This window comes from Bidens hawaiensis, unplaced genomic scaffold (genome assembly GCF_021521415.1).
Source record: "Bidens hawaiensis isolate Kalapana, Puna unplaced genomic scaffold, B.hawaiensis_p1.1 tig00001961_1, whole genome shotgun sequence".
In the NCBI taxonomy this organism is placed as follows: Eukaryota; Viridiplantae; Streptophyta; class Magnoliopsida; order Asterales; family Asteraceae; genus Bidens; species Bidens hawaiensis.
Window position 1 is genome coordinate 1282740 of NW_027491109.1, and position 13564 is coordinate 1296303.

At 41.7% G+C, this 13564-nt stretch overlaps 1 protein-coding gene across 1 annotated transcript; it reads right to left on the reverse strand.

Moving 5' to 3' along the window:
- On the reverse strand, positions 1-3126 carry LOC143602889 (abscisic acid 8'-hydroxylase CYP707A2-like). The gene is made up of 7 exons (XM_077079865.1): positions 2899-3126; positions 2444-2762; positions 1844-2233; positions 1055-1199; positions 847-953; positions 632-750; positions 1-391 (listed from the first exon to the last, which is right to left on the reverse strand). Exons 1-7 carry the CDS (start codon positions 3096-3098, stop codon positions 301-303), a joined length of 1371 nt encoding a protein of 456 aa, XP_076935980.1. The 5' UTR covers positions 3099-3126; the 3' UTR covers positions 1-300.
- Between the last annotated feature and the right edge of the window lie 10438 nt (positions 3127-13564).

The following is a 13564-nucleotide window of genomic DNA, read 5'->3' on the forward strand; positions in this document are numbered from 1 at the left end:
GCCTTGCGGACTTTGTACAATAAAGTCAAACCTCATCACCCTCAACAAATATTACCTAACACACCCCTACAATTCTTATTTATTACAAAAACACCACAAATAATCTTTTCTTTTCTCTAACTTGAGAATTAAGAAAACCATTTTTCTTATATACAACGAACTTGGTGTCCTTGGCTTTTAGTCTTGGTTATGCCTTGGAAATGCACAACATTTCTGTCTCTACATGCTTTGGTGTCTCTTTGTACTTTGACTATTTAGTCAAGTCAAACTTTAGTTGTTTGTCAACTTTCTTCATGTGCATTACTTGAGAGAGAGTTTGATGGGCAACCCATTTTGGGGAAGAGCAAAGGGAGCATACTGAATCTCAGTCTGTGGGCCCACTACTGACCACCTGCACAACATCATATTCTTTGTTATAAATTTATCCTTATGAAGTTATGGTCTGAGTCTAAAGTCTTAGTTCATATAAATTTGACGTGACACCAGTTCTTTTAGTTTATCCTTACATTTTAAATATGTGCGTTTTTTTTAATAAGTTATTATATAAAAAATAAAGGGAAAATCACCAAAATACAAATATGATCATTTTGACCGATAAGTTCGACAAAATAGCCTTAAACGTGTTACAAACCTGTATTTTGTAGTCAAATGATGTAAGAGGACTAATATTTCCAGCTTGGCTAGTTCATTTCCTGGACATGAGTGGATCCCATTGCCAAATGGCATAAATGTATTGGCTTTTGGTGCCACCTGTAAAGTTTAAATAATATTTAGTAAGTACCCATTTTCCAATATACTAACAAGATCTCATTTTTATAAAAACTATTTGTATTTGTATTTATTTACCTGGAATCTTGAAGGATCAAACTTCTCTGGATCAGTGAAGTTATCTGCACTGTGGTGAATGTTTCTGAACAGTGGCAATACCTTCCACCCTTTTGGAATAAGGTACCCTGAAGTTAATTATTAACAACTTTTAATGAATAAAGTGCAACTCATTTATACTAGCAATAACTATTCTGAAAAAAACATTAAAAAGGAATTGAAAGCAAACCTTCAAATTCAACATCTTGAACTGCTTCTCTGAATGTAAAAGATAAGATTGAAGCAACTCTGAGTGTTTCTTGAATGACTCTTGAAGTTATAGGCATCTTCTTGGTATCTGCCCAACTCAAAACCTTTATTGCCTCTTGCTCTTCCTATTAAATTAAAAAAAAAAAACTATTAATATAAAAAGTCACGGCGCTTAACAACTTTTTACACGTTAAAGTTCTTCAAAATGTTAAATTTCGATAAAACTGTGAATTTCTTTTAAAACAACTTGAGACTGGTACATCCATGAAAGGAAAGTAAAACACGGAGACAAAACAGTCAGATGTATCATTTATCATTGTTAAGTTATTTTAAAAAAGTTCTTAGTTTGTTAAAACTTAACATGTAGAGGGACTTTAATGTGTAAAAATATAAGAAGACTTTCGTGAAAGAAACAGAAAGTAAAACTTATAAAATACTCCCTCCGTCCCATTATAAGTGTTCATATTTTCTTTTTTATTTGTCCCATTACAAGTGTTCACTTTCAAAATTTATTAGCCAATTTCCAAGTTTACCCTTAAACACACACAACTAACATTAATAAACAATATTGATAGACCCACTTTTCAAGGGCATTATTGTCATTTGGTAACGAAATAAAATAATCATTCAATCCACCTTAAACGTTGTGTTTTCAAATCTAGACACTTATAATGGGACGGAGGGAGTATCATATCTTTTAACTACGGTACACGTAATTACAATAAACCTTAACTAATATATTATACCAAACATAACTGAAGTTTCTTACCGTGACCGATTGTAAAACGGCCGGATTTTCTGCCAAGTATTTCATGATCCAAGTCAAGACACTCGCGGTGGTGTCTCTGGCTGCGAAGATGACACCGATGATATTATCGGCTATTTGTTCGTCGGTGAGCCCTTCTTTATCTTCCATGAAAGAAGCCAACAGATCATTATGTTGTTCTTTATTGATTTCTCTTCTACCAGACAAAATTTTTGCCAAGATTTGAGCTAGTTCTTTCCTAGCTTTCATTGATTTGTGAAACAGAGTACCCGGAAGATTAATCGGCATCGAATTATACCCTTTTTCGAGAATGTAATAACATCTTTTGAGATCTTCTCTGTTGACTAATTCATCTTTGCCCAGAATTGATAGCAATGCCACATTGAATGTAAACTGAAGCAACAAAAGATCCAAATTACAAAACGAAGTATTTGTTATTCGGCTCAAATTATGTTACTTGTACTTTTATAATGTAAAATACCCAACTTATTATTTTTTTTAACGGCAACTCACACACCCTTTTAGTTCCTGATGTGTTATTTGTATTTTTATGTTGTAAAAAACTGTTTTATGAGTGGGATATTATTGAGTACGTTTACTTACTATTTTCATTTCTTGGAAAGTGTTGATCAATCGATTTTCCCACGACTTTAGGGCGTCGACAGCGATGGATTCTATGTCGGGAACGATGTGTTTAATCGATTCGGGCGTGAACGCTCGTAGAACAAGGCGTCTAAGCTTAAAATGATAATCACCCTGGTGAAAGAAAATGGCTTGTTTGCCAATCATTCTCTCTTTGCTAGCCGGAAATGTGGGCTTGAAAAGATGGCATTTGGTGACCAACACGAGCTTCGCAGCCGCAGGGCTCGAAATCATCACACACCGGCAGCCTAATATGTGTGTCTTAAATATTGAACCGTACCTGTAAAACAGAATTCTAGAATTATGTTCATTCATTTAACTAAACAAGACTAGCCGTACACAACTGTGAAAAGGCTGAAAATTGTAGAAAACTGTCAGAAATAAATTATATAAATATTTCCTACGAAAATACGTACTTTTTGACTTTTGATGAGAAGAAGACGTTTGGGTTTTGCGAATAGAGTTCAAACGTTTCACCAATATACGGCCAGCCGAGCGTGCCAGGAGGGAGCGGAAGGTTAATCCGACCGCTCTCAGCGGTCGAGCCGAATAAAAGGAAATATGAGACAATAATAATGCATAGAGAGAATAGTATGGCGAAGGTAATGAACTCCATGGTGTCAAGTGGTGTGGAAGAATGGAAGGAAAGAGGGGTATGTATAGGTAAGGGACATGGGGTTGGGTGGGGGGGGGGCGTGGGGGATGGGTGGGTAAGGGGCTGAAGGTGTACCATTAGAGTTGAGTAGTTGAACACGGAATCATGGCTCAATATCATTAAATTTTAAAGGATTGAAAGTAAACATTTGGGAGACATGATGTTTGTGAGATGCATGGTTTTCTGTGGGTAGTATAGAAATTATGAGATTGGTTATGAAGTACTCTTTTTGTCTCTATCTTTTATTTTGGTCACCGATTTCTGACATGAATGTTTTTAGATGTGCATAAAACCATCCAAAAATCTTGGATTGTATCTTTATATATATTTGGATATGGATTTTGGAGTAATATACATGTAAAATATCTAAAATCGAATACGTGTTTGACAGGTTGATTTGTTCTATTGAACATGACTTATGTTTTTATTCGTGTATGAAATATTGAAGTTGTTTGTAATCAAGTTGATGATGAGTTGTAATAAATGAGTTAAATGAGGCATGTCGAGCAGTCGGTTTTTCTTTTCTTCATACATGTTTAGATCCAGATTCGGGTAACTAGTCTCCAACATACCCGAAACAAGAACCGATTATATGTATACGGTTTGGGTTAATAGGGTCTGACGGGTCCGGTTTCATGCATGGTTTCAACAAATCTGTTGACAAAAGCTTGGTCAAAGAGTATCTTTGAGCTTTTAATTACAAGAACTTGGATCAATTTTTGAAATTTCTCTATCGTATTAGAATATCAATGGTTATTCTTACAAGTTTCACCCCCGCATTCAAATTCATGAAGATACTTAACAATTCAATGCAATGCTATATAGGTCGTCTATAGTTAGAGGATCTTCAAAAATAGGGCTAGATATTAATTGTGATTTTCTACTAACATTAGGTTGTTATTTAATTTGAAATATTATCGGGTTTGTGGATCTTCCCCCAAACCTGATTCTAGAACCGGACCCAACCCTGAGACCCGATTATATTTTATATTTACATGTTAGACCTGGATACCACCCCTAAACATGTTCACGGGGTCTTACCCGGTTTCTGCTCCCCCATAATTAAGCATGTTGACTTGACGGATTAACCGTTGACGTGTGTTTGATTATACAGGTTAAACATTCAACCTGAAAATAACTCATTTTAAACCGCTCATCCCAACATGTTTAAATTAACATGATAGTAGTCACATCATCAAAAAAAAAAAAAGATTATTTTTGTATCGTTTTAGAATTGCCACCCTGGCTATTGAGTATTGTCCACTGAAGAAACACGGATCCAATCCCCGGGTATGGGTCCTGGATCCAATGAGTCTACGGGGTAAAGTACGATAATTACAACTAAGATATGAGTAAAGCTTCCCAAAGTCCAATGACCGGAACCTGCAAAACAGATACCGTGAGTCTCGTTACAGGAAGGACAAGAGGGGGGGGGTCTTCCTGTAACCACCCTCCGGCGTGAGAATCAGTAACCTTCGCAAATGAAGAAAGTACTAAAGTAAGCAGACTAAGTGTAGTCAGAATGCCAGTGAGTGAATGAATACCTCATACCGTTTGACAAGGTATTTATAGCCGAAGGATGTAGGAAGATGATTGGGCCAGCTGTCCTCTTCCAGAAGATCTTTGATAACTGCCTGGACGCGTGTCCTCTTGTGATAGGTTGAGCTATACGTCCCATTTGCATGGGCATAACAACCTGGACACGCGTCGCCCGATGATAGGATGGATTGCACCCTGGCCATGTGCACGGTTATAACAAACTGGCCAGGTGTCCTTTATTTATTGGCTGTTCAGTCACGTATTCTCCAAGTAAGAATCATGAACCTTCTTCTAGAGAGTATTTGAGTTATGACAGCTGTCCCGCTGGCCTTGTCTTCCGGACGTTTAGGCGGATAGATATCCTATCTTGTGGATGACTTTTGAGGAAGCCGGGATGCTTCCGCATGTGTTATGAGGACGTTCCTCCTTATTCGTGATAGGTGATCCATGTGTCCCGCGGGTGGTTTATAAGAGGATTCTCTGTAACCCGCGGGTGATACTTAAGGGTATTTGGGTCTTTTTGGTACCCTACCTCTACAAGTCCCCCCAGTCCAGTGTTTCTTCCGTGTGAAATCTTTATGCGGGTGAAATTCTGGACTTAATGCGTTTTAGGGATTTTTAATGTTCAGAAGTTAGGTAGAAAATATCTTCTGATGGTATGGATAATCATGAAAAAGGACAAGCTGACCACTCGCAGGCACGTGAACAGGTGATGGGACGTTTTTTTACGGCTGTCCCTGTACCAGACTGTACAACGTTTTCTCTTTTTCGAATTTCCCGTGTGACGTGGCAGTCACTGGTTAGATGATGTTTTTCTCTCTCTACTGTTCATATCCCATCGCATTAATTGCGATTGGTATAAATAGTGGGAGTTATCTTCTATTTGAAGTTTTATCGTCTTTATTCTCTAGCCATCTTTTTGCCTTTCTCTCTGATAAAGTATCAAACTTTCTTATATGTCCTCCTTGAATCTTCCTAAGATGTTGAACGTTCAAACAGAGGTTGACGAGATAGAGATTGTATTGGATTATTCTGACTTTGAGAAGTTGTTAGAGACTTATGGTATTCCATTAGAGTGGGAACCAGAGTTACCAGGCCCTGGTTCGATAGCCAGTTTCCCACCTCCTGGGAAAATGGCTTTGTATTCTGATTACTTTGTTCATGGGAACTTCCGTTTACCTATAACGAAATTCCTTGAAAAAGTGTTAACCGTCTATGGGATCCATATATCCCAACTGCATCCACGTGCTATGATGCGAATTCGTCACTACGAGTTCGTATGTATAGCACGTGATATTGTACCTCATGCTGACCGACTTCCAGTTTTTTGTCGTCTTGTTAATCGTAATGGCTGGTACATATGTCAAGAAGCTTCCGATCGGCGTATCGGATACGAAGGTTAAAAGCTTTCTACGCACTGGCGGAGCAAATTCTTCTGGATTAATGAAGACGTTATTCCTTTATCTATGATCCGCCGTCCGGTAAATTCTGCTCTCCCGGATGTTGTGACGGCTGCTCACGAAGGTCGTGACTGGTATCGTATTCTCATGACGGAACCAACACCTATGCGTGCATTGCCAGAGGAAGCCCTAGTGTGGGCAGGCATGAGTCGTTTGTGGCCGTCAGAATTTATGGAACCTATTTTTGTGGACCTACATGAACGTAAGTTATTTGTTATCGTGCTCTTTCTTACTTGAGTATTCTTATAGATCAACTTTTATGTTTTCAGGTCGGAGTTCCATGCTTAATGCCCGTTTTGAGGACAAAGGGTGTGTGCGTAAAAGCATCAGCGAGGCGGGGGATCAACCCATCCTTGCTTAGACTAAGTCTCGATTCCTTTTTCCAAAAAAGGTTCGGGCTGAGCCTATCACTTCGGATGCCACCTTCGAAACAGGTGCGTATGTTTTAAACCCTCCTCCCCTTACTGCTGTTACTTCCGGCGGAACGATTGCCATCTTATCATCAAGTGATGATGATGGAGATGATTCTCGATTTTCTGCTTCAGATGAGGAAGAAGATTCTGATGAGGGTGCTTCTGAACTTTCCTCTGTCTCATCTTTATTAGCAGAATTGGAGAAAAAGAGAGCTTTTGCAGCTTCTCTGACGAAACACACAAATGTGAAGGTTGTGGATACTGAAGCGGGGCCATTGAAGAAAAAACGAAAGGTGCACCGTCCCAAGAAACCACAATATAGCCTTTCTGACCGCATTGATACCGTTGAAGGTATGTGTCTCTCTTCAAATACTGTATTCTTTCTATGAGTGTTTGGCTAAGTGTAGCTTTTTATGTAGATCCATTAATCTTTAGTGAGGATATATCTGAGAAGCTACCTACGCCAACTCCTCATATTGAAAAACCATCGTCTCCTTCTTCGAGGGAAGATGCTGAGGTTAATCTATCCACTCCGCCGAGTGACCTTAATGTAGAAGGTCAATTGACCCTTCCTCCCAGTGAGACTGTTGTGGAAGACAGGGTACCAACGCCGCCAGTTGATACTGCGACGGAGGAGATTCATACCCAGTCTGGACGTGATACTCGTTTTGACTATCTGTTTCAGGCTGGGAATGGTACTGGCGAGCAGGAAAACAATCCTGTTGTTAATGAGGAGGGTTTCCGGACTGAAGAATCTCCTCCTTGTCCTCCTCCACAACAACATTTTTGTACCCCAGCTCGTCTTAAACCTTTGGGTTCCCGTTATTACGGGGATACGGGTCTGGGTGACACACATGAACTGTTTGTCCCTTCATGGGGCATTACTAATGGGTTTCGATTTTCTCGCCCTGGAACTTGCATGGATTTTCTCGAACATTGTACGCCACCTACTGAGATGGCGTATCAACGTGATCTTTCCCGTCATGATCTTCATACCAATGTGGCCTATCACCTGGCCAATGCTTTAGCCGGTAGCCAAGAAGTCTGAGTGAGTGGCGTACCTTAGGCGGGAAAGTGGGAGAGGCTCAGTGGGCCACTGAGGCTGCCAAGAAAGAGGCTGAGGAGCACCGTATTGCCGCCCAAACTGCTAAGTGGAAGCAGGCTGATGCGGAGAATGCTCTTATGAGCGAGCTAGATCGTAATGCTAGCTCCGCTCGCCGATGGAAAGAAGCTTATGAGAAGCAAAATGCCATCCGTGAAGCTGATCGGGAAAAATCCCAAAAGGACAAAGATAACTTAATCCGTGCTCAGGAAGCCAACTCTGCATTGGAAAATCAAGTGGCCCTTCAGGGTGCCCGAATTCATGATCTTGTGGCGAAGCTGAAGTTGCAAAAAGAGCAGGCCAAACTTAAGGATCAGAGTGCTACTGAAATTCAAGGTGCCTATGACTCTCTTCTTCAAGCTCATGAGGAAGCTGTCGCGGAATCGAAAGAGTTCCAATCGCGGTCAGAACGTGCGGAGCAGGACCGTCAATGGTTCCTTACTCAGGGCGTTGATGCTGTAAGTTTTCTATATTACCTTTTATTTTATTCTCACTTTTTGATACTGGGAACTTAAGTTTTTGTCTTAACAGGTAATCCGCCATATCAAAGGGAGTAAAGAGCTGAATGATAGTTTCCCCAATGTGATGACTGCTTCTTCTTCCCTTGGGCATGTTGCGGGCTTTCATGAAGGAGTGAGTTACACCCGAAGTAACCGTACATTCAAAGATCATCCGCTTTATGGAGTTGATGTTAAGCAAACCCGAATTACGCGAGTAAAAGAACATGACGATCTAGTGTTCCCGCTGCAGCAAATGCTTCCGGAGTTTGCGTCCGCTGATGACGGCGTACAACTCTTGAAGATCTATCTTGGTGAAGAGTCTGAGGACAATTCTTGGGAAGATACCTCATCAAAGGGTCCAGAAGGTGAAACTTCCACAAATCCGTAGAATGGATTCGTAGGTTTTTGTAACTTGTAACCTTTTCTTTTCTCTTTTTGTAATTATTTTTTGAATAATGAGAAAAAAATCTTATCTTCTGTGGATATCCTTTTGTTCAAAGAAAGTATCTTTTTTAGAAGATATTTTTGAAATCTTCAATATTTTGAAATGTTTGAAAGTTTCGGATAAATATGCTGATGTGGCGGAGAGAGAAATTTCTTGAGGGCAACTGATAAGACGTGTATGACATCGTTGACAGTCTGGTTGCACTATCTTGAATTTCCCGCCTGACGTGTCAGCCATCTGGTGGTCCACGGTTTCTCTCTCCTCTGGCACTTCATGGATCGCATTTATTGCGATGGGTATAAGTATGACCCTTGTGATTTCCATTTAAATCTTATCGCTTTCAGATTTCTCTTAAGCAGACAAAACTTTTCATCATTCTCTGAAATTTCTTCTCCTTTTCTGTGATTTCTTAATTTTCTTGAAACTGAAATGGCGAAAGAGATGAAGAATACTCCTACTATCAGCGATGTTGTCGTATGCCTTAAAAAAGAGGACTATAATGACGTCGTTAACGTTTACGGATTAACGACGGAGTGGGAGCCGGAGCGTCCTGCTAGTGGTTCTATCGCCGCTAGTCCTCCTCCGAATAAAATGGCTGTCTACGTGGATCATTTTACCACGGGGAACTTCCGGGTTCCGATTACCAAATTTGTCGGATCGGTCTTAACGACTTACGGGATTCATCTGTCCCAGATCCATCCCTTTGGGATGTTGAGGATTCGACATTTTGAGTTTTGTTGCCAAACTCATAACCTAGAACCGACTGTTGGCATGTGCGTTTTTTATAAGATTACTTTTCACGATGGGTGGTACAAAGAGGACCATCGGAACGGAATGGCTCCGCAGTCTTCACGGCTGGAAGCCCAAATTTTTCTGGATTCATGAGGACGCCATTCCCTTCAAGATGACCAGACGCAAGGCGGACACCCCCATGCCTGTGGTTCCCGCTAGTGCCCATGAGGACCAAGCGTGGTATAAAACGCTGACATCTACGCCAACTCCCCTGCGCCCAATTCATGAAGGGGCAATGGTGAGTGTCAAGATGAGCCGCTTGTGGCCATTTCCAAGTCTGGAACCGTATTACGAGGAGACCAACAAGAGTAAGTTTGTTGTTATCTCTGTTTTGTCATTAAGCATTTTCTAACTTTGTTTTTTTTATGTGTAGGTGAAGGTTCCACCTTTAGTACTTTGTTGGATCGCGAGGGGGGTATGATGGTGCGACGTCCAATCGATAAGAGGGATGCGCCTTTACTTGAGCGCACCCGTTATAATTTTATATTCCCCACAGCTTTCCGCCCGGAACCTAAAGTTTCCGAGGCGATGTATGCCAAAGGTGAGGCATATGTTAAAGATTGTATCCAGAAAGGTGAGGGCATTTTGAAACCCAAACCTATGACTGCTCTTTCTTCTCGCGGAGTGATTGTGCTCTTCTCGTCTAGCGAGGAGTCGTCACTTTGTAAAGAAGTTTGTTCAACTGATGTTAACAGAGCTGGGAACTTGTCTGCAGGTCTTACTCGTCAACGTGCTGCGTCCCACCAAACGGCGGAGCAAGACGATGTTGCCACTGTAGCAGAAGGTAAGAGACCTGTTGCTGAGGACGTCACTGCTGAGGGTGATCATCCAGTTGTTGATGCAGGTGCTTCCAAAGTGGCGGGCAAGCGCAAGGTTAATCCCGTAAATATTATTTCCAAGAAGAAAAAATCAGAAAAGACAAACCCTTCCGCCTTGGGAGCGCACCTGGACCAGCTTGATGCTGAGGATCCTTCGTTAGGTATGCAAAGTTTACCTTACGTTCTCTTTATTTATTTTTGAGTTGGAATATTTCTAACCCACTGTTAATGGTCTTTAGTGAATCTGGATAACCTGTCTGAAGGTATTTCCAGTTTAAAGGATTCCCCTGTTCGTCCGCCACCACCGCCTCCTAATACTGTCGAGGACCCGGTAGTTGTAGCGGATGATTCGCCTTTGAAGGGTAAGGGGGTCGACACGACTGATCATGCCAAGGTGTCGCCCTCTTATAATGTTTACCGTTGTAGGGATCAAGGGGGGTAAGCACGTTCCCTTATGCTTCCCAAACTTCCCCTACTCTTGAAGAGGAAGACCCTATCCCGCATCAACCTAATTGGACCTTACGTCGGGATTCGACATTCCGTGACGTGAACGCATGTTATGAATTTCTGCGGAGGGTCTTCCGCATGGTGAAACGGAAAGACGTCACCTCAGCGTCCGCCAGGAGTTGCTGAACTCTCATACTTACTATGTGGCAAATTCTATTTCCACTACCCATGAGATAACCAGAGACTGGCTGGCGATGAATGAAGAATGGGACGAACTGGCGGCCTATGCTTCTGATGCTAAAGAAGAAGCCCTTAGGGCTATAAACGAAGCTAGAGAAACCGGCCAAGCCCTGGAGGCGAAGAAGGTGCTCGCTCCGCAGCCGAGGTAGCTAAGGTTTCCCTCCAGGGGCAACTGGAAGAACAGGCCAAAGCAATGGCTGAACAGGCCAAGTTGATTGAGGCTCTGCAGGCTGAATCAGCGGCCAAAGACAAGTGTCTTTCTTATCTTAATGCCAAAAATTGTGACCAAGCTTTGGAGTGCGCTGGTCACAAGATGGAGCTTGTGCGGGCCAAGGCGGACCAAAAATGGCTATTGGCGGAAGCTATTCCCAATGTATGTATTCTATTCTAGCCACAAATAATCTAAGTGTTTAGAGTTATTTATACGTGATGATGTTGACAGGTCATTGCTGATGTCCGGGCTAGTGATGAGCTTGGGAATTGTGTTGCTATCCTTCTCAAAGCTTCTAAACAGGCCGGTCGCCAACTATGCTTCCAAGAAGGTTATCAGTTTGGATTAAACTCCAAGCTTCCTGAGGAGTATGTCTTAGCTGGTCAGGATACTGTTGCCATCCTTAAGCAGAAGTCAAAGGATTTCGATTTATTAAAATTCTCCTTGACGGATCAGATACCCGGACTTGCTGATAAGGAAGACAGCATCCAGCAGCTAAAGACTCTTCTAGAACTTGATGGAGAAGAGGAAGAAGAGGAAGAAGAAGGTGTGGGAAACGATGATGCGGAACACAACGATGCCGCGCCTTAGATAGATTTTTCTCTTTTCTTCTTAATTTAGTTCCTCTATGTCTTTGTAATCCCTTTTTGTATGAATAAAGAAGGCTTTTTATTGTATCCGGCACACTTTGTTTATATATATATATTTTTATAATAAAAGTGTTTTCGACGGATCTTCTTTGTGTACGAATAAATGATTATGTAATAATACAAGTCTCAAATGACTGAAATGAAAATTTTCATAACTAAGGCATAAGCCGAATTACAAGAAACGAAATTACAAAGGTTCTTAGCATCTAGTTAGGCACACAGGCCAAAAGAAAAACAACTAAATGTAACATTTTCTCAATTGGGCCCCATTCCAGGTTCTAGGGATCTCTGTCCCGTCCAACCTTTCGAGTTTGTAGGCACCTTTAGATAGAACTTTATGAACTCTATAAAGTCCTTCCCAGGTTGGGGCCAACTTGCCCGAAGGCTCTTGCCCCGAGGCTTCATTACTGCGGAAGACAAAGTCTCCTGCGTCAAATTCACATCTTTGGATCCGAGAGTTATAATATTTTTGCAACTGGCGTTTATAGTTATGCTCTCGGATCGATGCCAATTCCCTCCTTTCCTCAAGGAGGTTAAGGTTCATCTAGAGTTCCTGATCATTATCTTCGGTCATGAGAACTCTGGCGGATAGGATTCCGATTTCAGTCGGAATCATGGCCTCTGTGCCATAGGTTAGACTAAAGGGGGTTTTGGAGTTGCTGGAGTTTTTCTGAGTGCGGAAAGCCCATAGTACATGGGGCAATTCGTCAACCCAACCCGTCCTTTTAGTTCCTACTCTGGCCTTGATTCCTTCTTTGATGGTCCAATTAGTTCGTTCAACTTGACCATTCGCTTGCGGGTGAGCTACAGAGGTGAAGGTTTGAGAAAAGTGTAATTCTTTTAGCCATTCTTGTAACCCACTGTCCGTAAATTGTGTTCCATTGTCACTAACGAGCTCTAGGGGGAGGCCAAAACGACATATGATGAATTCCCACAAGAATTTTTTAACACTCGCTGCTGTTATAGAAGCAAGTGGTTTGGCCTCCACCCATTTTGTAAAGTAGTCAATGGCTACTATTAAGAATTTGACCCGTCAAGGGGCTTCAGGGAAAGGTCCCATGATATCAACAGCCCATTTCTGGAACGGCCAGGCTGAAGTGACTGGAACTAACTCGTTCTTTGGTCGTAGCGTGTTAGGGACATGCCTTTGACAAGAATCACACTTTCTGATTTCATTTACAGCATCCAAGTGCATCCCCGGCCAATGGTATCCGGCGTTCATTAATTTCGTCACGACCATTCGCGGGCCAGCGTGAAGACCACAAATGCCTTCATGAACTTCTCTGATTCGGTAATTCGCGTCCTCAGCATCCACACATCGTAGTAGTGGTCCGATGAAGGAATGTCGATACAAGACACCGTCAAGTATTTGATAGTTCAAGGCTTTGTGCTTTATCTTCCGGGCCGCTGTTTTTCCTTCCGGAAGTGCTCCGGACGACAGGTATGTTGTAATCGGTGTCATCCAGGATTCTACTCCCGTTTGGATCACTAAGACCTGATGTTGCAGGACAGACGGGTGGTCTAATATTTTGATGCAGATGTCTTTGGAAAAGTGTTCGAAGTTTGTTCAGGCCAATTTACTGAGGGCATCCGCTGATCTGTTCTCACTTCTCTTTATATGAATGACTTTGCAAGAAGAGAATTGGAGCATCAGATCTTTCTCCTGTGACACATATGAAGCCATGATATCATTTTTCGCTTCGTATGTGCCGTTGATCTATCCCGCAATCAACATGGAATCCACTCGGGCTTCCAAAATGCTTAACCCCAAGCTTTTTAGCTATTTTCAAGCCTGCCAAAAAAGCTTCAT

What these genes read in the sequence shown, in the direction of transcription:
- LOC143602889 (XM_077079865.1), bottom strand. Translation starts at nt 3,098, where the DNA reads ATGGAGTTCATTACCTTCGCCATACTATTCTCTCTATGCATTATTATT. An exon ending in CTTTCCAAGAAATGAAAATA is followed by an intron (nt 2,234 to 2,443) that starts GTAAGTAAACGT and finishes TTGTTGCTTCAG; the next exon opens with TTTACATTCAATGTGGCATT. An exon ending in TTGATCCTTCAAGATTCCAG is followed by an intron (nt 751 to 846) that starts GTAAATAAATAC and finishes TAAACTTTACAG; the next exon opens with GTGGCACCAAAAGCCAATAC.